The sequence below is a fragment of the Hypanus sabinus genome, chromosome 12 (assembly GCF_030144855.1).
Source record: "Hypanus sabinus isolate sHypSab1 chromosome 12, sHypSab1.hap1, whole genome shotgun sequence".
Taxonomy (NCBI): Eukaryota; Metazoa; Chordata; class Chondrichthyes; order Myliobatiformes; family Dasyatidae; genus Hypanus; species Hypanus sabinus.
This window is the reverse complement of record NC_082717.1, coordinates 31,535,541-31,559,443: the sequence shown is the minus strand read 5'-3', so window position 1 is coordinate 31,559,443 and position 23,903 is coordinate 31,535,541. Positions and strand designations below refer to the sequence as shown.

The following is a 23,903-nucleotide window of genomic DNA, read 5'->3' as shown; positions in this document are numbered from 1 at the left end:
CCTTATACTGCCTCAACATCAAATCCTTGCTTTTATATTCTATCCTCTCGAAATGAATACCAACATTGCACTTGCCTTCCTCACCACGAATTCGACCTGCAAATCAACCTTTAGGGAATCCTGCACGAGGTCTCCAAAATCCCTTTGCACCTTGTTTTTTTTTATTTTCTTCCCACTTAGTAAATAGTCTGTGCTTTTACTCTTTCTACTGAAGTGCATGATCATACACTTCCCAAAACTGTATTCTCCTAATCTGTCTAACTCCTTCTGTAGCCTCCCTGCTTTCTCAATTCTGCCTGCCCCCTCCGCCTATCTTTGTATTGTCCGCAAACTTGGCCACAAAGCCATCAATTTTATCATCCAAATTGCTGACATTCAACGTTATAAAGAACCTGTCCCAACACAGACCCCTGTGGAGCACCACTAGTCACTGGTAGCCAATCCAAAAAGAATCCCTTTATTCCCACTCTTTGCCTCCCACCAATTAGCCAATGCTCTATCCATGCTGAATTCTTTCCTGTAATATGCTGGCTCTTATCTTGTTTAGCAGCCTTGTGTGGCACCTTGTCAAATGCCTTCTGAAAATCCAATTACACAACATCTGGCAATTCTCCTTTGTCTATCCTGCTTGTTATTTCTTGAAATAAATCGAACAATTTTTTTCAGGCAAGATTTTCCCTTAAAGGAACCATGCTGAATTTAGCCTATTTAGTCATCTGCCTCCAAGTACCCCGAAACCACATCCTCAATAATCGACTCCAACATCTTCCCAACCACTGAGGTCAGGCTAACTGTTCTATAATTTCCTCACTTCCTGAAGTGTGGAGTGACATTTATGATTTTCCAGTCCTCTGGAACCATGCCACAATCTTGGTTCTTGAAAGTTCATTACTAATGCCTCCACAATCACTTCAGCTACCTCTTTTAGAACCTTGTGGTTTAGTCCATCAAGTCCAAGTGATTAATCTACCTTCAGACCTTTCAGCTTTTGAAGCACCATCTCCCAAGAAATAGCAACTGCACTCACTTCTGCCCCTTGACACTCTCGAACTTCTGGCATACTATTAGTGTCTTCCACAGTGAAGACTGATGTAAATTACTTAGCCGGTTCACTATTTCCTTGACCCCGTTACTATCTCTCCAGTGTCATTTTGCAGAGGTTCGATATCTACTCTCACCTTTCTTTTTCTCTTTATATACCTGAAAAAGCTTCCAGTATCATTTTTGATATTATTAGCTAGCTTATCTTCATTTTCCTCTTTTCCCCCTCCCCTTATTTTTTTTAGGTGCCTTCTGTTCTTTACAATTTGTCAGTCCTCTAACTTCCCACTAATTTTGCTCTATGATATGCCCTCTCTTATGTCAACTTTGACTTCCCTTGTCAGCTACTGCTGCATCATACTGCCTTTAGAATAATTCCTCTTCTTTAAGATGCATATATTATGTGCCTTCCAAAATGCTCTCAGAAACCCCAGCCATTGCTGCTCTGCTGGTGTACCCTTCCAATCAAGCTTGGCCAGCTCTTCTCTCATGCCTCTGTAATTCCTTTTACTCCATTGTAATACTGATGCATCTGACTTCAGCTTCTCCCGCTCGGATTTCACAGTGAATTTGATCATGTTGTGATCACTGTTTCCTAAGGGTTCCATTACCTTAAGCTCCCTAATCAGTTCCAGTTCCCTGCACAGCACCCAGTCCAATATTGCTGATCCCCTAGTGGGCTCAACCACAAGCTATTCCTAAAAGCCATCTCAGAGGCATTCCAAAAATCTCCCTCTTGGGATCCAGCATCAACTTGATTTTCCCAATCTATCTGCCTATTAAAATCCCCCATGACTAATGTAGCATTGCCTTTTTGACATTTTTCTATGTCCCATTGTAATTTGTAGACCACATTCTGGCTATTATTCAGAGGCCTGTAAAATAACTCCCATCAATGTCTTCTCACCCTTGCAGTTCTTAACTCTGCCCATGAGGATTCTACATCTTCCAGTCCTGTGTCATCTTTCTAATGATTTGATTTCATGCTTTACTGGCAGAGCCACTCCTCCTCTGCCTACCTGCCTGACCTTTGGATAGATTGTGTATCCTTGCATATTAAGCTCGCAACTACAAACCCCATTTCCAGAAAAGTTGGGATATTTTCCAAAATGCAATAAAAACAAACATCTGTGGTATGTTAATTCACGTTAACTCTTATTTAACTGACAAAAGTACGAAGAAAAGATTTTCAATAATTTTACTGACCAACTTAATTGTATTTTGTAAATATACACAAGTTTAGAATTTGATGGCTGCAACACACTCAACAAAAGTTGGGACAGAGCTAAAATAGGATTGAAAAGTGCACAGAATATTCAAGTAACACCGGTTTGGAAGACTCCACATTAAACAGGCTAATTGGTAGCAGGTGAGGTATCATGACTGGGTATAAAAGTAGCGTCCATCAAATGCTCAGTCTTTGCAAGCAAGGATGGGTCGTGGCTCACCCCTTTGACCCAAAATTCGTGAGAGAATTGTTAGTCAGTTCAAAAGGAAGATTTCCCAACGCAAGATTGCAGAGAATTTAGGTCTTTCAACATCTACAGTACATAATATTGTGAAAAGATTCAGAGAATTCAGAGACATCTCAGTGTGTAAAGGGCAAGGTCAGAAACCACTGTTGAGTACATGTGAACTTTGAGCCCTCAGGCGGCACTGCCTAAGAAACCGTCATGCTACTGCGACAATTATAGCCACCTGGGCTCGGGAGTACTTCGGAAAACCATTGTCACTTAACACAGTCCATCGCTGCATCCAGAAATGCAACTTGAAACTGTATTACGCAAGGAGGAAGCCATACATCAACTCTATGTAGAAACGCCGGTGAGTTCTCTGGGCCCAAGCTCATTTCAGATGGACCGAAAGACTGTGGAGCTGTGTGCTGTTGTCAGATGAGTCCACATTTCAGCTAGTTTTCCGAAAAAACGGGCGTCAAGTTCTCCGTGCCAAAGATGAAAATGACCATCCTGATTGTTATCATCAAAAGGTGCAAAAGCCAGCATCTGTGATGGTATGGGGGTGCATCAGTGCCCACATCATGGGTGAGTTTCATGTAATTGACGGTACCATTGACTCTGAGGCGTATATTGGGATTTTAGCGACGTCTCTTCCTGGGACGTCCATGCTTATTTTAGCAGGATAATGCCAGACCACATTCTGCACGGGCTGCAACAGCGTGGCTTTGTAGACACAGAGTGCGTGTGCTTGACTGGCCTGCTGCCAGTCCAGATCTATCTCCTATTGAAAATGTATGACGCATCCTGAAGAGGAGAATCAGACAACGGAGACCACGGACTGTTGAGCAGCTGAAGTCTTATATCAAGCAAGAATAGACAAAATTTCCAATTGCAAATCTACTTCAATTAGTATCCTCAGTTCCAAAATGATTAAAAAGTGTTATTTCAAGGAAACGTGATGTAACACAATGGTAAACATGCCTCTGTCCGAACTTTTGTTGAGTGTGTTGCAGCCATCAAATTCTAAATTTGTGTATATTTACAAAATACAATTAAGTTGGTCAGTTAAACTATTGAAAATCTTTTCTTTGTACTTTTGTCAGTTAAGTAAAGGTTCATGTGAATTAACACATCACAGATTTTTGTTTTTATTGCATTTTGGAAAATATCCCAACTTTTCTAGAAATGGGGTTTCTACAATTGTTTTTCTGCCATGACCACATGATACCCACAATGTCATGCATGACACTCTCTAACTGTGTTATAAGATCATCTCCCTTATTTCGTGTACTACATAGATTAAAAATTAACACCTTCTCTCTTGTATTCATCACCCTTTTCAATTTGGTCCCTAATCCTAATGCAACTCATTCCAGTGACAGCAATTTTGCCTATCATCTGCCTGACATTCCTTTTCTTTTTCTTTCTTTTTCAATCTTTTTATTAAATTTCATATATAAAAAAAAACAACACATAATAATGAATAGATTACAGATTCAATAAACTTGAGATTACATTAGTAATAGGATAATAATATCCTATTAAAACATCCATCAACAAAAGGTACATAAATCAATCAAGTCTATATAAATATATATGAAAAAAAAACAAAAATAATCATCAAAAAAAGAAAAAAAAATTGAGATTATATATGAGAAAAAATATATATTGAAAAAAAAATACTAAACTATAACTAACATGGGCAATAATAGTACTTTATACATATATGAAGGTGTCAAGAAAAGAACTCCGGAACTCCATACCTGAACAAGGATAAGTAGAGAAAAGGATCTGAAATAGGCCAAATTAATTCATATGAAAGTGTCAAATAAATGGTCCCCAGGTTTCTTCAAATTTAATTGAAGAATCAAAGATAGTGCTTCTGATTTTTTCCAAACTCAAATAAGAAATAGTTTGGGAGAACCACTGAAATGTAGTAGGAGGATTTACTTCTTTCCAGTTTTGTAATATAGACCTTCTGGCCATTAATGTTACAAAGGCAATCATTCGTCTGATTGAAGGGGAAAGCTGATTGCCATCTTCATTTGGTATACCGAAAATTGCAGTAATAAAATGGGGTTGTAAATCGATATTCCATACTGAGGAAATGACATCAAAAATGTCCTTCCAATAGTTCTGTAAAGTGGGACATGTCCAAAACATGTGAGTCAATGAAGCCACTTCTAAGTGACATCTGTCACATTGAGGATTAATATGCGAATAAAATCGGGCAAGCTTATCTTTAGACATATAAGCTCTATGTACAATTTTAAATTGTATTAAAGCATGTTTAGCACAAATAGAGGAGGAATTAACCATTTGTAAAATTTTTTCCCATTTATCTGTTGATATATTACATCGAAGTTCTTTTTCCCATTCTTGTCTAATTCTATCCGATATTTCTGGCTGTATCTTCATAATCATGTTATAAATAAAAGCTACTAATCCCTTCTGACAAGGATTAAAAGTAAAAATCAAATCTGAAAAATCCGATGGAGTTGAATTAGGAAAAGATGGAAGAATTTTATGTAAGAAATTTCTAATTTGTAAGTATCTAAAAAAATTAGATTTAGGTAATTCAAATTTGTTGAATAGTTGATCAAAAGACATCAAAGTACCTTCAAAAAAAAGATCACGAAAACATTTTATACCTTTCCTTTTCCATATACTAAAAGCTTGATCTGTCAATGAAGGTTTAAAAAAAAAATTACATAAAATAGGGCTGTCCAGAGCAAAGTTTTTCAGATTAAAGAATTTGCGAAATTGAAACCAAATTCGTAGTGTATGTTTAACAACAGGGTTAGATATCTGTTTATTGAATTTGGCTAAATCAATAGGAAGAAAAGAACCAAGAACGGAAAATATAGAATATCCCTTAACCTCACTACATTCCAAATTTACCCACTGTGGGCACACAGGTGAATCCAAATCTAGTTTCCAGTACACTAGGTTACGAATATTATTCGCCCAATAATAAAATCTAAAGTTAGGTAAAGCTAGACCACCATCTTTTTTAGACTTTTGTAATTGCCTTTTGCTTAACCTAGGATTTTTATTTTGCCACACAAATGAGGAAATTTTTGAATCAATATTATCAAAAAAAGATTTAGGAATAAAAATTGGTAAAGCTTGGAATAAATATAAAAATTTCGGTAAAATCATCATTTTAATAGCATTAATCCGACCAACTAATGATAAAAATAAGGGAGACCATCTTGTAGTAAGTTGCTGAATTTGATGAAGCATAGGTAAAAAATTCAGTCCAAATAAATCTTTATATTTCTTGGTGATTTTTATACCTAAATAGATAAAGTTATCAGTAACAACTTTAAATGGCATCCTATCACTCAATAAAGTTTGCGCGTTTAAAGGGAATAACTCACTCTTATCTAAGTTTAACTTATAACCAGAAAAGCTACCAAATTGAGCCAACAAGGATAAAATAGCAGGAATAGACCTACTAGGATTAGAAATATATAACAACAAATCATCAGCATAAAGTGATAATTTGTATAACTTCTCATTACGGGTAATACCAAAAATATTAGGAGACTCACGAATAGCAATAGCTAAAGGTTCTAATGCAATATTAAATAATAAAGGACTTAAAGGACAACCTTGTCTCATACCACGAGATAATTGAAAAAAAGAGGATCTATAATTATTTGTAAGAACAGAAGCAACAGGTTTATAATATATTAATTTAATCCATGATATAAAATTAGGACTAAAATTAAAGTTTCTCAATGCATTAAATAAATATGTCCATTCAACTCTATCAAAGGCTTTTTCAGCATCTAATGAGATAACACATTCTGGGGTTGTAGGTGATGAAGTATAAATTATGTTAATCAATTTTCTAATATTAAAAAAGGAATACCGATTCCTAATAAAACCAGTTTGATCTTCTGAAATAATCTGTGGTAATACCTTTTCTAATCTAATGGCTAAAATTTTTGTAAGAATCTTAGAGTCTACATTTAATAATGATATAGGGCGATAAGATGCACATAAAGTAGGATCTTTATCTTTTTTAAGAATTAGAGAGATAGTAGCTTCATAAAACGATTGAGGTAATCTCTTCTTAACAAACGCATCATTAAAGATTTCACATAGCCAAGGAGAAAGCAATAAAGAAAAAGTTTTAAAAAATTCTACAATAAAACCATCAGGACCAGGAGCTTTCCCTGAATTCATTGATGAGATAGCCTCTCTTATTTCATCCATAGAAATAGGAGCATCAAGCAAGCTACAATCTTCATCTATCAGTTTAGGAATATTCAAGTTATTAAAAAAATTATCCATCGTAAACCGGTCACCGTCAAATTCTGATTGATATAAAGATTTATAAAAATCTTGAAAAGTGTTATTGATTTCTTTATAATCAGTAGTTAAATTACCGTCTTGTTTACGAATTTTAATAATTTGTCGCTTAGTCGAAATAGCTTTTAATTGATTAGCTAACAATTTACCAGTTCGATCACTATGAATATAAAATTGAGCCCTAGTCTTAATTAATTGATTCTCAATTGAAGAAGATAATAATAAACTATGTTCCATTTGAAGCTCAACTCTCTTCTTATAAAGTTCTTTGGTAGGAGTAACGGAATAAATCTTATCAATTTCTTTAATTTTATCCACCAATAAAGCTATATCTGAATATCTTTGTTTTCTTTTACCAGCGGAATATGAAATAATTTGTCCACGAATAAAAGCCTTGAAAGAGTCCCAAAGTATTCCTTTGTCAATCTCTTCATTATAGTTTGTTGAAAAAAATAAGTCAATTTGTTGTTTTATGAAGGTAATAAATTCTGGATCTTGAAGCAAAGTAGCATTAAGTCTCCAAGATCTAGTATTGATAGAAGAGTCCGGAATCTTAATAGATAACTTCAAAGGCGCATGATCCGAAATAGCAATAGAATCGTATTTACAATCAATAACATCTGTTAATAAACGATGATCAATAAGGAAATAATCAATTCTAGAATAACTATGATATACATGTGAAAAAAATGAAAATTCTTTATCTTTAGGGTTCAAAAACCGCCATATTTCAGTAATTCCAGAATCAACCATAAAAGAATTAATAAGTAAAGCTGATCTATTCGGAAGAGTTCGAATAGGTTTAGATCTATCCATCGAAGGATTCAAACAACAATTAAAGTCTCCACCCATAATCAACATATATTCATTCAAATTAGGAAGAGAAGTAAATAAACGTTTAAAAAATTCAGGACAATCAAAGTTTGGAGCATAAATATTAACTAAAACAACTTTCCGATTAAAAAGTGAACCAGTTATCAACAAAAATCTACCCTGTGGATCAGAAATAATTTCATAATGTGTAAACGAAATTGAGGCGTCTATAAAAATAGACACACCCCTAATTTTAGCGGTACAATTTGAGTGAAATTGTTGCCCTTTCCAGAACCTAAAAAAACGTTGATTATCCTCCCTCCTAATATGGGTCTCCTGTGCAAAAATAATATTAGCGTTCAATCTATGGAATACTTTAAATATTTTTTTACGTTTAATCGGATGATTTAAACCATTAGTATTCCACGAGATAAAGTTAATAGATTTATCCATCATACCAATATTAATTGTGTGTATCATAAAAGGTTAAAAAGACACATAACCCACAATTTAGGAAGAAGGAAAATTGATTCAGGAGCAACCGGAGATCCTGACACCTCAACAATATTAACAATTTAAAGTCAGCCCATAAACTAAAAGCAAAAAAATAAAAAGCAAAAGCATGAAAAAAGATCCCTCCCCCCTCCCCCCACCCTTTGAAAGAAAGCCAAGCGGCAGGCACATAAACTAATACTAATATTACCCCCATTTCAAGATGGCAGCTCCATAAGAAAATTTTTTTAAGAAAAAACTATATAACACCCTAATTAAAATATAGAGTTGCAAAAAAAAATATATATATATATACCTACATATATATATATACATACACATACACACACATATCAGACAAGTCAAAAAAAAACTAAAATAGTAAAACCAGAAAAATCATTAATAAAAAAAAATGAACATTAAAGTTTAAAAATGTGATACACCTTTAAAAAAGAAATTCCATATTCAGATACAAAGATGATGTTTCACAAGCCAAGACTTATGGGAAGAAGAAACGACATTTTGAGAAAGCCATATTACAAAATATGAATATAAATTCAGCAATCTAATAAGAAAATTTAGTAAAAAAAAGTTATCAAAATAGAATTTTTTTTAAAAAAAAAGATTTAATAGACACTACAACATATATAAAAAAAAAGACTAAAAAAAAAGAATTCAAAGCCTTTGTTCCATTTCTAAATACAGGCAAGCAAATAAACGCTTATAAAAAGTAAAGACTTATGGGAAGAAGAAACGACATTTTGAAAAAATAATTCATTATTACAAAATACAAACGTGTATAAAAAAGGATATTATAAAAATTAAAACAGCATCTATAAGCAATAATAATAGTAGTAAAAAAAAAGACCCAGACCCATAGTTCAAAATAAAAAGTTATAACCCAACTTCCAGGGTTAAAACTTAAAATGAAATGGCATCCTCTCTCCAAAAAAAAATCTTCAATGTAACTCATAGTTCAAGTTGCACTAGAGGATCGATATTCTTCAACAAATTTCTTCGCTTCTTCAGGAGTGTTAAAGAAGTGTAGACTGTTGTCGGGCAGCACCATTCTAAGCTTCGCTGGATACATTAAAGCTTGTTTAAATCCAATCGAATGAATCTCTGCCATCACTGGTTTAAAAGCGATCCTGGCTTTCATTACTTCATACGAATAGTCCTCAACAATTCGAAATGAGTAATTTTTGTAGGAGATCATACCTTTTTTACGAGCTAACCGAATTAGAAGCTCTTTCTCACGAGGATAATGAAGGCGAACAATCACCGCTCGTGGTTTATCAGACACAGACGAAAGCCTCACAACTCTGTGAGCGCGGTCGATAACAGGTTCATTTTTCAAACCTTCACCACCGAAAATTTCCCACAGTAATTTAGAGAAAAATTCAGTTAAATCACCGGACTCAACTTTTTCGGGAATTCCGATGATGCGCAAATTCTGTCTGCGAGAACGATTTTCAAGATCAGTAATTTTAAACTTATACTGATCTAAAGTTTTAGCAGTCGACTCTATCTTCTCTAACACTTCAATTGTACGTGCTTTTTCACAAATTGATTGTTCAAGAGTCGTGATCTTATTTCCAAGCTGCTGAACCACTAACGCCTGCGACTGAAACTTAGTTTCAAGCGATTTAACAACTCCTTCAAAATCGGATATTTTCGTAGTAATCCTCCTTTCCAAACTTAACAGTTTACTGTCCAATTTACCTTCTAGTCTGCCTTCCAGACCCGCAAATTTAGCATCCAGTTTATTGTCCAATTTACCTTCCATACCCGCAAATTTAACATCCAGTTTAATGTCCAAAAGACCAGAAATTGCGTCGATGGATACAGGATCCTTAGCCGATTTCTTACTTGTAGCCATTTTAGGTTTGACAAGATTAGATCAACTATTATTTTAGGAAAAAAGGGTCAATCAAAGGTAGCAACTCATATGATTAAGTTCGAAAAGATCTAATTAAAGGGTGATTATAGTTAAAAAAATAAAGAGCGCCTAAAAGGCAGATGCTTACGTCGCCATCTTGAAACTCCACCCCCTGACATTCCTGACAGTTTCACTATACACTACCTATGCTTGTAAACCACCATCTCTTTTCTCAGCCATATCACTCCGGTTCCCATCCCCCTGCCAAATTAGTTTAAACCCTCCCCTAGCAAATCTGCCCTCAAGGCTATTAGTCCCCTCCCCCCTCCATTTCAGCTGTAGGCTGTCCATTTTGTACAGGTCATACCTTCCCCAGGGGAGATCCCAATAATCCATAAATCTAAAACCCTGCCTCTTGCCCCAATTCCTCAGCCACATATTCACCTGCAAGTCATCCTATTCTTGCATTATAGTAATTCTAACGTTACTACTCTGTAGCTTGTGCATCTCAGCTTTCTATCTTGCTCTCTAAATTTTCTTTTTTCAGACTTTAATCTTCTGTCATTAGCTGAAATGTCATGAATTCAAGCATGCGCTCCATACAATTCAGCTGTATTCTACTTGTAGTTTTTGACCATTCATTTACCAGTCAGAACTTACATGTGGGAAATTTGGGTGCATTTGTGGAATGGTATGAGAGGAGAAAACAGTGCTTGTAAGGGAACTCTTACAAATGATTAATGTTTTGTTTTTAAGCTGATGAAAGCTCCAATTTCTTCGTCTGGAATGCAGAATTGGAAGACTGTTTATGCAGTCGAAGACAAACATAAACTAATCGATATGGAGCTGATCAATGATTATTGCATAATGATACTGAAGTGTTATGGTCACTTATATATGCATGTCTTTTCTCTCGAAGAGCCAGGAGCTGTTAAGTCCATCCAGGTATGTGAGGAATTCCTATTATTATTTTCTGCTCAGATTACAATGATGCACAGATCACTTTTACAACAGTAATAGCACCCTTGTAAACAGTAGGGTCTTTAAAGTTGAAATAAAATAAAACTGGAAATATACATATTAAATAATTAATGCTAAAAGAGGGGGTTTAAAAAGTAGTGAGATAGTGTTCGTGGGTTCAATGTCCATTCAGAAAACTGATGACAGAGGGGAAGAAGCTTTCCTTAAATCGTTGAATATGGAGAACCCAAGTTGACACCTCAGATCTGTTCACTTGAGGATTTTAATGTGTTTGTTGAGTTCTCAATATTAATATACTTGTGGCATATCCTGAAATATATTTGTCAGTGCTTTTTATATATAAAAAAAGTTTTGACATTAACCTCCAGGGGAACTCCTGGGAGGGAAAAAAAATAAATGTTGAAAAATCAATATTCACTCTTGATTACATGGCTTGGTGCAAAATTGTAGATTCCTACAATATTTTAGTGAGTTATTAATTCACGAAGGGAAATAGTAATCCATTCAGCTTTGTTCTCTCCTCAGTACTCGTGCTGCCCCCATTTTTTTTCTTTGATCCCTTAATGCAGAGCACTTTGATGTTTAACTAATACAAACATAAAAGCAAACATAGAAGTAGCAGGATACTGGTAATTGGTGAGGAATGGCCCAGAATGATTCGTGTGGGAATACATTGTGAAACATATGTGAATTGGTAAGATTTGTCGTTTGAACCTGATTTATACTTTGAATGAAAGGAGGCTGTTCTTGGTGAAAGTGCGAAGGAACACGTGGCACAGGCAGCGCACAACTGCTACCTCTTTGTAGATGTGGAAGATAAAATGCGAGGAGTTAAGATTTATCTCTATAAAAATGTGAACTTAGGATTAAATAAGTTACAGGAAAGATTTGGATTCCATATGAGGCACCACAGATTTTCCGTGTTTCTGTGTAGGATGGAGAAATGTAAACATTCTTCAAAAAATTGAAGAGTAGAGATTACAAAAATAATCTAAAATTATGAAACAAAAATTGATTGAACAGAGCGTGAAGTGATGAGGTAATTTTCTCTGTAGTGTTGAGAAACATTAGTGAAAATATAGGATTTGGAACAGAATACAAGAGTAGCTTGTTAATACTAACAACTTGTAATGTCACACGGTCTGGTAACCCCTGATTCCGGCCCAGCTGGTCCATGCCAACCACAGTATTCTCCTGCTAGGCCCATTGGACATGTTCAGCCCATAACCCTTCAAGGCCCTCCCCTCCATGTACCTACCTAAGAGCCTCATAAATGTTACAATTGTACCTGCCTCGACCACTTCCACTGGCAGCTCATTCCAGGTACTTACCAACCTCTGTGTAATGAAGTTAACTCTCGGGTCTCCTTTAAATCTCTCCCCTCTTATACCGTAACTGTTTTGGACTTCCTACCCTGGGGAGAATACTATGACCTTATCTGTACCCCTCATGATATTACAGACTTCTGTGAGGTCATCCCTCATTTTCCTGCGCACCAGGGAATAAAGGTCCAGTGTGGCCAACCCCTTTCCTAAAATTCAGGCCCTCTAGTCCAGGGAGTATCCTCCTAAATCTCTTCTGCACCCTCTTCAGCTTGACAATGTCTTTCCTATAACAAATTGACCAACATTGTGTCACAATCTTCTAAGTACAGCCTCACCATTAACTGCAACATAATGTCCCTACACCTAAACTGTATTCCCTGACTGATGAAGGCCAGCACGCTAAATGCCGTCTTTACTACTTTTCCTGCTTGCACAGTTGATTTCAGTGAACTGTGCATTTGAACTCCCAGTGCCTCTGTTGCACAACACCCATCAATGTCCTGCCATTCACTGTACTCTGGATCGCCTCACACATGTCTGTATTGAAAACCATTTGCTATTCCTCAGCCTAACTCCATGTATTTCTTTCTAACCTGCTTCACTATCAACAGGACCCCCTAAATTAGTACCTTCAGCAAATTTGCTAATCATATCATGTCTATTCATATTCCAAATCATTTAATAGCAGAGGTCCCAACACCCTGGATGGGTGATACATCCAAGATAGTTTCCTCCCTCAATATAGAGAGGAACCTACTCGGGAAGGAGCAATATTGAAGCCCCCCGTAGGAAACAAGGTGATCCAAATAACTGAAGTGGAGCTGGGAAGCATTTCCAGTCTAGTGACCACAATTCTATTAGTTTTATGGAGAAAAAGATGGAACATACCCGTGGATCCAAGTCCTGTATTAGACAAGGCCAACTTCGAGGGCATAAGGCAGAATCTGGCTATTTAAAGACATAGAAACAGTCGACAAGAGGGAGGCTTTCAAAAGAGTCAAAGATTTCAGGAGCAGGATGCATCTGTCGGGATGAAGGGTAGGCATAACAAATTCAAAGAGAACCTTGGCTAATGAGAGACAAAGTCTGGGGTATGGAGAAAGAAGAAAGCATTCACTGCAATTAGGCAGCTGGATATGAACGAGTCTCTTGACAAATATAAAAATTTAAGATCAGACTTAAGGAGGGAAGTCAGGAGAGCAAAACAGGATAAGAGATGGATTTGGCATGCAGGGTTAAAGATATTCCCAAGGTTTCTTTTCAGTTATATTAACTATAAAAGGGCAACTACAGAAAGAATAGGTCTCTGAAAGACCATCAGGGCCACCTATGTGCGGAGAAGCAGGAGATGGCTGAGATTTTTAACGTCAGTTTCTCTTTGAAGTTTACTAAGGAGAAAATCATAGATGCCAAAGAAATGAAGGGAATAAATATTGAGATCTTGGATCATATAGATATCACAAAGAAGGTGGTTTCTCATAAGCCTTTCTTTAAGCATATTAAGGTGGGCAAATCTTCAAGGACTGATCAAGAGCACCTTTAAACCTTATGGGAGGCCAGGGAAAATGTGGAGGACTTTATAAGGATATTTGCTTTGTCATTAGTAGTTGCTGAAGTTCCAGAAGAATGGAGGGTGGGTAATGTTGTTTCATTGTTTGAGAAGGATAATAAGGGCAGGCCAGTGGACTTAAATTTACTTGCAGGGAAGTTACAGGAGGGAACACTGAGGGGCAAGATCTACCTTCACTTGGATAGTTAAGACCTGATCAGTAATAGTTTTGTGCATAGGAGGTCATGTCTGATAATCTTTGGAAAAACTCCAAAAGAGTTAGTTAAAGGGATGGATGAAGGTGGGTCAGAATACATGGTCTATATAGACTTTAAAAGGTCTTTGACAAGATCTCACATGGCAGGCTAATCTGGAACGTTAGGTCGCATGGAATGCAGGGGGAGCTAACAAGGTGGCTCAGTGATTGGAAATGGAGGATGATAGTTGCAGGTTGATTCTCTGACTGACCCAGTTGATAATGGAAAAATTGAAATCTCCCACTAGCACTACCCTACTATTCTCATAATTCATTGAACTCACATTCAGATTAATGCTGTGTTGAATATCTGTCAATATTCATAATGTTATCTGTTACAAAATTAGAATATATTTGAGGAATACATGTTTGTTTTAAACAATTGTCTTTTTGTCCTTTAGCTCCCAGCCTGGGCTTGTGCCATTGAGTGTGAAGCTTGCGTGGAAAATAAGACAAACGTAATTTGTTTTCAGTTATCCTCTCCAGTGCAGCCCCCAGTGAGTTTTCAGTATTCACTGGTTGAAGATGAGCTGTATATTTATGATGAAGCTTGGCTAGATATTACCAAGGACTATATAGTGACTCGCTTAAAAGCACGAAGTATGGTAAGATGTGGCTGTGTATTTCCATTACTGAGCTAAACCCAAAATGTGAGTTCAGGTCCCATTGAAACCAATAATTTAGTCATTATAAAAAGGATCCAGTGCTTTTCCAGTATGTATGACAAATAAACTCTTCTTGTGCTTCCAACTGGGTATACTTATCAATTCTAACCAACGTTTCGATGACACACTCTGCCTCCTTCAGCAGGGATGATGCCTGGGCATGTTTAGTCTGGTGGTATTTACACCCCCACTGTTTGTTCCTCCTGATTGGTTAGTCTCCATCCAATCAGGTTTCTGCTTTCCCACCTTCTTTACAATCAAATACCAGTTTTTTTTCCTAGAGTGAGATCTTTGTCTTTGTTAAAATTCTTCCCGTCTAGCTTAATTTCAATGGCTTCTTTTACCAGGTGGTCCCAAAAACCATTGGTGTGGCACAGTAGTTTTTGTGCTACTGAAATCAATCCTATGGCCATTGCGAATGCAATGATTTGCTATCACCAATTTCTCCAGGTAACCCAAATAGATACTCTTCCTGTGCTCCTTGATGCTCGCATCCTGTCTGGCTGATTATACGCTGCTCCGCATTCACAGAGCATCCTGTAAGTGCCAACTGACCTGAGTCCCAGGTCATCGTTGACCTGCATGAGCTGGGATTTGAGCTTCCTTACAGTTTTGTGGATGGTATTAATCCAGTATTTCTTCAGGATTCCTGTGATCCTTCCAAAAACCATGGAAATATAGGAAAGACAATCAGCAGCAATGGGTTCCTTCTTTTTGTTAGGTTTCCTGGTTTTTCCGTTGGACCTTTTAAGGGCCTGATTGATTGATTTTAAGGGCCCAGTCATGTTCTAAGTAAGAACTGGAATTAAATTTTAAACAAGGTAGGAGAGTAGAAACCTGATTGGATGAGGACTAACCAATCAGGAGGGATGGATGATGGGGGTATAACTACCACTGGACTAGACATGCCCAGGCATCAATCCTGACGAAGATGGCAGAGCTTCTCCTTGAAACATCAGTAAAATCTACATCTGTACCCAGCTGGAAGCCTGAGAAAAGTTTATTAGTCAACAGAGTTTTTTTAAATAGATTTGTAAATATAAAATTGGATTTTTTAAATGTGAACATTGGATTGTAAGATTGTAGTAAAATACAGGAATACAACTGATCTGTACCTATCTCTAATCCCATTCAATCATAAATAACTACTAATTCTCTTCTGAAGTGGTTTTGCAGGACACAAGTTCATAGAACTTCTGTATCCCAAGGATGAAAATGAAGATATTGCCAAAAAGAAGTGTTTCAATTGTATTGGTATAACGTTATAAATAGTTCCATTTGCTCAGGAATTGTTCCCCTAGTGTTTCAAAACTGCTCCCTTAAAAGACCCACCCTTTAAAATGAACCATAATTGCCTCCATACCCATCCTGATGTCTGCAAATTATTCCAACTTCCTTTTGTACATTTGATGTCGCACAGTAGATTTTTGATTGCTGTGACTAAGTTGTCCTTTGTTGTCCTGCTGACCACTTTTCAGCTCCAGCGTTTCTCTTCCAGGCCAGGCCATTGAGACTATTACCGCTTGGTTTTCTTCTGATCCAACCTGCATCAGTCAGTGCACCTACAGCAATAGTTTTCCTTCCTGTTCTACTTAGAATTGTCTCTGGATTCTCCCAGAACATCTGGCCCCAGAGCCTTTTCTCTTCCTTCCCTGTACATGCAGTGTATCATGCATAGTGTCAGATTCTCCGAGTGAAAACTGTTTAAACACTCCAATACCACACTCCTACCACTCCATACAAAGTAGATTGTCTGAGATCTGTTGTGTGGTCATGGCTGTGGTCGTTTTCTGCCATTCACGTGCTGATTTTCATAGAAGAGCTTGACTATCCAAACACCAAAAGTGGGTTTGTACTTGCGTCAAAATGATGATGTCACCCCAACACAGGATGGAAATTGATTATACATATAAGTTCACTGTTTTATTATACACGTGTTAAACTGTGATGTGAGAAAAATGTGTGCAAAAGTACTTGCGAATTTGCAAATTTTGCCTGTTATTTTTATTTTCAGAATGGAACGTTGGTACCTATCTCAGTTTTTCATAAAACAGTGTTAAATCAAATAAATGAAAAACCTTTGTTGGTCCATGTCTATGGAGCTTATGGTATGGACTTGAATGTTGACTTTAAGCCAGAACAGTTAATGTTATTGGAAGATGGCTGGATTTTAGCATATTGCCATGTAAGGTAAAGTCTCCCAGATTTGTTGGCATTTCATCATTTTGCAGTGGTACTTGCCAGCTATCTGTTTCTGGATGATGTTCAATTTCCTCAAACTAAACACTTGAAAGTAAGAAGGAACTTGCCTCTACTTGATCAGGCTAGGGAGAGTCTGCAGATGTGGAAATCCAGTGTGGCACACATTCAGAATTTAGATGCAGAATTCAATAAGCAACCACTACCACATGTGTATAACTGATGATGACCTTACACTAATTTCAAGGCAAAACTCTTTCACAATCTCACAATGCCCTATGACGTTTCATAGTAATTAATAGCATCAGCAGGGGCGGCGTGGTGGCCGAGTGGTTAGCACAATGCGTTTACAGTGCAGGTGACCTGGGTTCAATTCCCACTGCTGCCTGTAAGGAGTTTGTACGTTCTCCCCGTGACCATGTGAGTTCCCTCTGGGCGCTCCTGCTTCCTCCCACAGTCCAAAGATGTACCGGCTGGTAGGACGATTGGTCATTGTAAATTGTTCCATGATTAACATCAATGATTTATATGAAGGCATTGAGAATAACATCAGCAAGTTTGCTGATGACACTAAGCTGGGTGGCAGTGTGACGTGATGAGGATGTTAGGAGAATTCAGGGTGACTTGGATAGGCTGGGTGGGTGGGCAGATACTTGGCAGATGACGTTTAATGTGAATAAGTGTGAGGTTATCCACTTTGGGAGTAAGAACAGGAAGGCAGATTATTATCTGAACGGTGTAGAGTTAGGTAAGAGAGTAATACAAAGAGAACTAGGAGTCCTTGTTCATCAGTCACTGAAGGTGAATGAGCAAGTGCAGCAGGCAGCGAAGAAGGCTAATGGAATGTTGGCCTTTATTACAAAGGGAATTGAGTACAAGAGCAAGGAAATCCTTTTGCATTTGTACAGGGCCCTGGTGAGACTACACCTGGAGTATTGTGTACAGTTTTGGTCTCCAGGGTTAAGGAAGAACATCCTGGCTATAGACGAAGTGCAGCGTAGATTCACAATTCCTGGGATGTCCGGACTGTCTTACGCAGAGAGGTTAGAGAGACTGGGCTTGTACACGCTGGAATTAAGGAGATTGAGAGGGGATCTGATTGCAACGTAAAAGATTATTAAGGGATTGGACAAGATAGAGGCAGGAAATATGTTCCAGATGCTGGGAGAGTCCAGTACCAGAGGACATGGTTTGAGAATAAGGGGTAGGTTATTTACGACAGAGTTAAGGAAAAACTTCTCCTCCTAGAGAGTTGTGGGGGTCTGGAATGCACTGCCTTGGAAGGCAGTGGAGGTCAATTCTCTGGATGCTTTCAAGAAGGAGCTAGATAGGTATCTTATGGATAGGGGAATCAAGGGATATGGGGACGGCAGGAACCGGGTATTGATAGTAGATGATCAGCCATGATCTCAGAATGGCTGTGCAGGCTCAAAGGGCCGAATGGTCTACTTTTGCACCTATTGTCTATTAGGCTAGAACTAAACTGGGGGGATTGCTGGTTGGCACAGTTCAAAGGGCCAGAAGGGCCTGTTCTATGCTGTATTTCAATAAAATAAGTGCTTCACTTCGAGGAAGCGATAGTATAGGAAATACTATTAGAATTATAATATTAGCAATAGAATAGGAAACTCTCACCAGCAATGTGATGAGTGACCCATTTTATTTATGTATGTTGGTTGACTGAACACTGACAGAATGCTCTATATTGTGACATTTCATCAAATAGCAGTATGAAGCCTAGCACCAACAAAATCTCAAATTCCATTGCAAATATCTATCCCTACTCCAACTAAAGACATATTTTGCTTATGGAAAAAGTCATAATAGTATTGATTCACCAACATTTGGCTATATATCTATTGCTTTCCATTCCAGAGGTGGTGGTGAGTTGGGTTTAAACTGGCACAAAGCTGGTCGGTTAGATAAGAAGCACATTGGCATTGAAGACTTGCAGGCTTGTCTGTGCTACTTGCACACAATGGGATATTCCAACCCAAGGCAGACAGCACTCACTGCAAATAGTGCAGGTGGACTCCTTGTTGGAAGCTTGTGCAACACATCACCTGATTACGTCAGAGCTGTTGTTTTACGAGTAAGTTGAAAGCGTAAGTAATATTTTTAAACTTAGTTTCAAAAAGATTGTGAAGGTAATTAATGCATGAGATGCTGATTGATCTCCTGAAGTACTGTTAAATGCGAGCCATGGCTCCTCTTGTCTTTGAGTTTCCAGCAAGTTATCTTTTCTTCTCTTTTTCTTTCTCACTGATTTATGCTGATCAGTTAATAAGTAATAATGATGCTAACTGGAAAAAATCCAATCAGAATGGGGAGAAAATTTGCAAACTTGAGTAGATGTGATCCACTAAAGAATTGGTGATTTAAGAGGAAAAGGTCATCAACGAGAAGCAAAGGGGACACTACATTTTTTGGTCTTGTACTTTCTTTCCTCTGCCTGTTCATCCCTCTCGTTCTTCTTAACTTAGAATAAGCCAACAGCTGCACTGTCATACAGTGGACAACTTGTTCATCGAGGAAACAAATTCTTTAGCGACTTTCAGCTTGCTTGTCAAAACAAGCTGCAACACACAAGACTTCTGGATCCCAACCCTGGCCTGACACCTGCATGTGTTACTGACCCTGATGTCAACGTGGCTGCTCTCTGACTACAGCGCAATGGCAAACAGGATTCACCACAGGGGAAGAATCTGGGGAAACATGCTTTTTCTTTTTAAACCAACACTTCTTTGAGCTAACATCTTGATGCAGAGAGGGATGATGCAATCCTTCTCTATAGCTCCCCTGAGCACAGTTGTGTTCAGCAAACGGAGTGGTGGGTGCCTTGAATGTGCTGCCAGCGGGAGTAATGGAAGCAAATATGATACAACTGTTTAAAAAGATCTTAGATAGGAACATGAATGTATGTTTTTTAAAAAGGGGGGCGGATAGGAACATTGTGTAGGCCAGAGGAATTAGTTTAGTTAGGCATGTAATTACTAGTTTAATTTGTTTGGCACAACATTGTCAGCTCAAGAGTCTGCTCCTCTGCTGTACTTCGTTCACTCCCGATCATTCACAGCCAGTCACCACAAGTACGCAGATCAATACGATGGCAAGTTGGCTGATTCTGAGGACATGGTGTTAGTGGAAGGGTGAACTTAAATCTTCAAGATGGGACAGTCCCTTTTAGAATACTGAAAATGGAATGGAGAAGACGTGTCTGGTGACAACCATGTGGGAAATGCTGGCTGATTGGTTTCACATGAAAGGTAACAGGGTTGAAGGTGAGGACTCCCTATTCTATTTCTGGGAGTTAGCCGTGCAGGGCTTCATAAGTCCAACATCCATAGTTCTTGTTAATGGATTACTCAAGTTCCTTGTTATTAATTGCAGGACTTTGCTAAACGTGTCCTCGTGTTTAAAAAATTCCTTCACTTGAACCCTGTCTCCAGATCATGGGTTCAGCTGTAGGCACTCACAAGGACCCAAGCTATACCTGCTGCTTTGAGGGTTACAAGAAACGATCTTTAATCCAGTCCTGCTCAGTTGGTTTTCCAGTATATCAGTGACTACATTGCTGCTACCTCCTGCACTCCATTCAAAGTAGGAAATTTTCATTGCTTTTGCTGCCTGTTTTCACCCTGCTCTCACCTTCATGTGAGTCTCTAACTCTACCATTTACTTCCCTTTCTAATTCTGTCTGTCTCCATTTTGGGGAATGGGCATACACAAACATTAATTAAATGCCAACAGAGTCTCACAGTTATTTTGGTTATATCCCTAAATGCTGTGAACCCTGTAAAGACTCCACTCTATTTTCACAGTTCAGCTGTCTCTATCACACTTTCTCTGATGACGAAACTTTCTCCATGTTTTCTTCCTTCAATGATGGCTGCTATTGTTGATGGAGCCTTTGACTACTATATCTGTTGACTTTCAGCTCATCTGATTTCTGTGCGTCAGCGTGTATTCACAAAATGGAGTGCAACCGAGATAAGTGTGAGGTGGTTCATTTTGGTAGGTCAAATATGATGGCAGAATATAGCATTAATGGTAAGACTCTTGGCAGTGTGGAGGATCAGAGGGATCTTGGGGTCTGAGTCCATAGAGCACTCAAAGCTGCTAAGCAGGTTGACTCTGTGGTTAAGAAGGCATGCGAAGCATTGGTCTTCATCAATCATGGGATTGAGTTCAAGAGCTGAGAGGTAACGTTACAGCTATATAGGACCCTGGTCAGACCCCACTTGGGGTACTGTGCTCAGTTCTGGTCGCGTCATTACAGGAAGAACGTGGAAACCATAGAAAGGGTGCAGATGAGATTTACAAGGATGTTGCTTGGATTGGGAAGCATGCTCCATGAGAATAGGTTGAGTGAACGTGGCTTTTCCTCCTTGGAGTGACAGAGGGTGAGAGGTGACCTGAAAGAGGTGTATAAGATGATGAGAGGCATTGATCATTTGGATAGTCAGAGGCTTTTTCCCAGGGTTAAAATGGTTGCCACAATAGGACACAGTTTTAAGCTGCTTGGAAGTAGGTACAGAGGAGATGTCAGGGGTAGGTTTTTTACGCAGAGAGTGGTGAGTGTGTGGAATGGGCTGCCGGTGGAGGCGGATACGGTAGGGTCTTTTAAGAGACTTTTAGATAGATACATGGAGCTTAGTAAAATGGGTAAGTGAAGTAGGTAGTTCTAAGGTAAGAACATGTTTGGCACAACTTTGTGGGCCAAATAGCCTGTATTGTGCTCTAGGTTTTCTATGTTTCTAAAATCAGGTGAGCTGGAGAGCAAGTAGGTGATAGCAGCGACAGGAAGTTAGATTAATCCAACCCAATCACCTGACACTGAGATTAAATTTTGTATCTGTGTAGTTATTGGTGTGTTGTTAGACCAGTGGTGAGAAAAGGCAGATATTTGATCATGCTGATAACTCAACAGTTCTGTTGAGGCATTTCCTTGAACATTATGCCCCTGTGATCTACTGTTCATTGTAATCATTCTCCAGGGATTCTCCATTGGGATTTTTTTTTTGAGTGGAGTGGAATAGAGATTTTGTATATAGGATTATCTTTATTGTCAATTGTCTGTTATTTTATTGAGCTGCTGACTATATCAGATTTTTTTACATTCCACAGGCTCCTTTCCTTGATGTTCTCAACACCATGCTAGACTCTTCATTACCACTCACCAGTGAAGATCAAGAAGAGTGGGGGAACCCTCTGTGTGACCAAAGACTTTTCAAGTACATTCAAGCTTATTGTCCATATCAGAATATTAAGCCACAGGTAAGTTCAAATGAAGTATCTTTGATCTGAAATACTAACACGAGGAAATCTGCAGATGCTGGAAATTCAAACAACAACACACACAAAATGCTGGTGGAACACAGCAGGCCAGGCAGCATCTATAGGAAGAAGGACAATGTTTCGGGCCGAGACCCTTCATCAGGACTAACTGAAAGAAAAGATAGTAAGAGATTTGAAAGTAGTGGGTGGAGGGGGAAATGTGAAATGATAGGAGAAGACCGGAAGGGGTGGGATGAAGCTAAGAGCTGGAAAGGTGATTGGCGAAAGTGATACCGAGCTGGAGAAGGGAAAGGATCATGGGACGGGAGGCCTCGGGAGAAAGTGGGGGTGGGGAAGCCCCGGAGGGAGATGGAGAACAGGCAAACAACTAAATATGTCAGGGAGGGGGTAAGAAGGGGAGGGGCATTAACGGAAGTTAGAGAAATCAATGTTCATGCCATCAGGTTGAAGGCTACCCAGCCGGTATATAAGGTGTTGTTCCTCCAACCTGAGTTTGGATTCATTTTGACAGTAGAGGAGGCCATGGATAGACATATCAGAATGGGAATGGGACGTGGAATACTAACTCTGTTTCTACACGTTTCCTGGAGTGTTGCTGGTATTTTCTGTTTTTAACTTGGTTGCAGGAAATATGAAGTTTTTTTTTAAGTAAGTCTCAATCTTAGAAACATAGAAAACCTACAGCACAATACAGGCCCTTCGGCCCACAAAGTTGTACCGAACATGTCCCTACCTTAGAAATTACTAGGCTTATCCATAGCCCTCTATTTTTCTAAGCTCCATGTACCTATCTAGAAGTCTCTTAAAAGACCCTATCATATCCACCTCCATCACTATTGCTTGCAGCCCATTCCATGCACTCACCACTCTTGAGTAAAAAAACTTACCCCTGACATCTTCTCTGTATCTACTCCCCAGCACCTTAAACCTGTGTCCTCTTTTGGCAACCATTTCAGCACTGGGAAGAATACTCTGACTATCCACACAATCAATACATTTCATCATCTTATACACCTCAATCAGGTCACCTCTCATCCTCCATCACTCCAAGGAGAAAAGGCCAAGTTCACTCAACCTATTCTCATAAGGCATGCTCCTCAATCCAGGCAAAATCCTTGTAAATCTCATCTGCACCCTTTCTATGGATTCCACATCCTTCCTGTAGCGAGGCGACCAGAACTGAGCACAGTTCTCCAAGTGGGATCTGAGCAGGGTCCTTTATCACAAGACAAAGGAGCAGAAGTAGGCCATTCGGCCCATCGAGTCTGCTCCACCATTCTACCATGAGCTAAAATATTCTCCCATCTAGTTCCAATTTCTGGCTTTTTCCCCCTATCCCTTGATACCCTGACTAATTAGATACCTATCAATCTCCTCCTTAAACACCCTCAATAATCAGGCCTCCACAGCTGTACGTAGCCATATAGCTGCAACATTACCTCTCGGCTCCTAAATTCAATTCCACGATTGATGAAGGCCAGTACACCGTACACCTTCTTAAACCTTCTTAAACACAGAGTCAACCTGCGCAGCTGCTTTGAGCATACTATGGACTGGGACCCCAAGATCCCTCTGATCCTCCGCACTGCCAAGAATCTTACCATTAATACTATATTCTGCCATCA

At 38.5% G+C, this 23,903-nt stretch overlaps 1 protein-coding gene across 6 annotated transcripts in view; it reads left to right on the top strand.

Moving 5' to 3' along the window:
• prepl (prolyl endopeptidase like) overlaps positions 1 to 23,903 on the top strand; it is a 68,659-nt gene that overhangs the window by 26,012 nt on the left and 18,744 nt on the right. For 5 of the 6 annotated variants that reach the window (XR_009515060.1, XR_009515058.1, XR_009515061.1 and 2 more), the window contains exons 7-11: positions 10,762 to 10,950; positions 14,518 to 14,721; positions 16,796 to 16,971; positions 18,856 to 19,072; positions 22,108 to 22,257. Coding sequence is in view for 2 of the 6 variants with exons in the window: in XM_059985730.1 (XP_059841713.1) it covers positions 10,762 to 10,950; positions 14,518 to 14,721; positions 16,796 to 16,971; positions 18,856 to 19,072; positions 22,108 to 22,257 (936 nt within the window). In the remaining 4 variants the exon portion in view is untranslated. Of the gene's footprint in view, positions 1 to 10,761; positions 10,951 to 14,517; positions 14,722 to 16,795; positions 16,972 to 18,855; positions 19,086 to 22,107; positions 22,258 to 23,903 lie in introns of those variants that run through there. The other variant, XM_059985731.1, reaches the window with a different exon arrangement.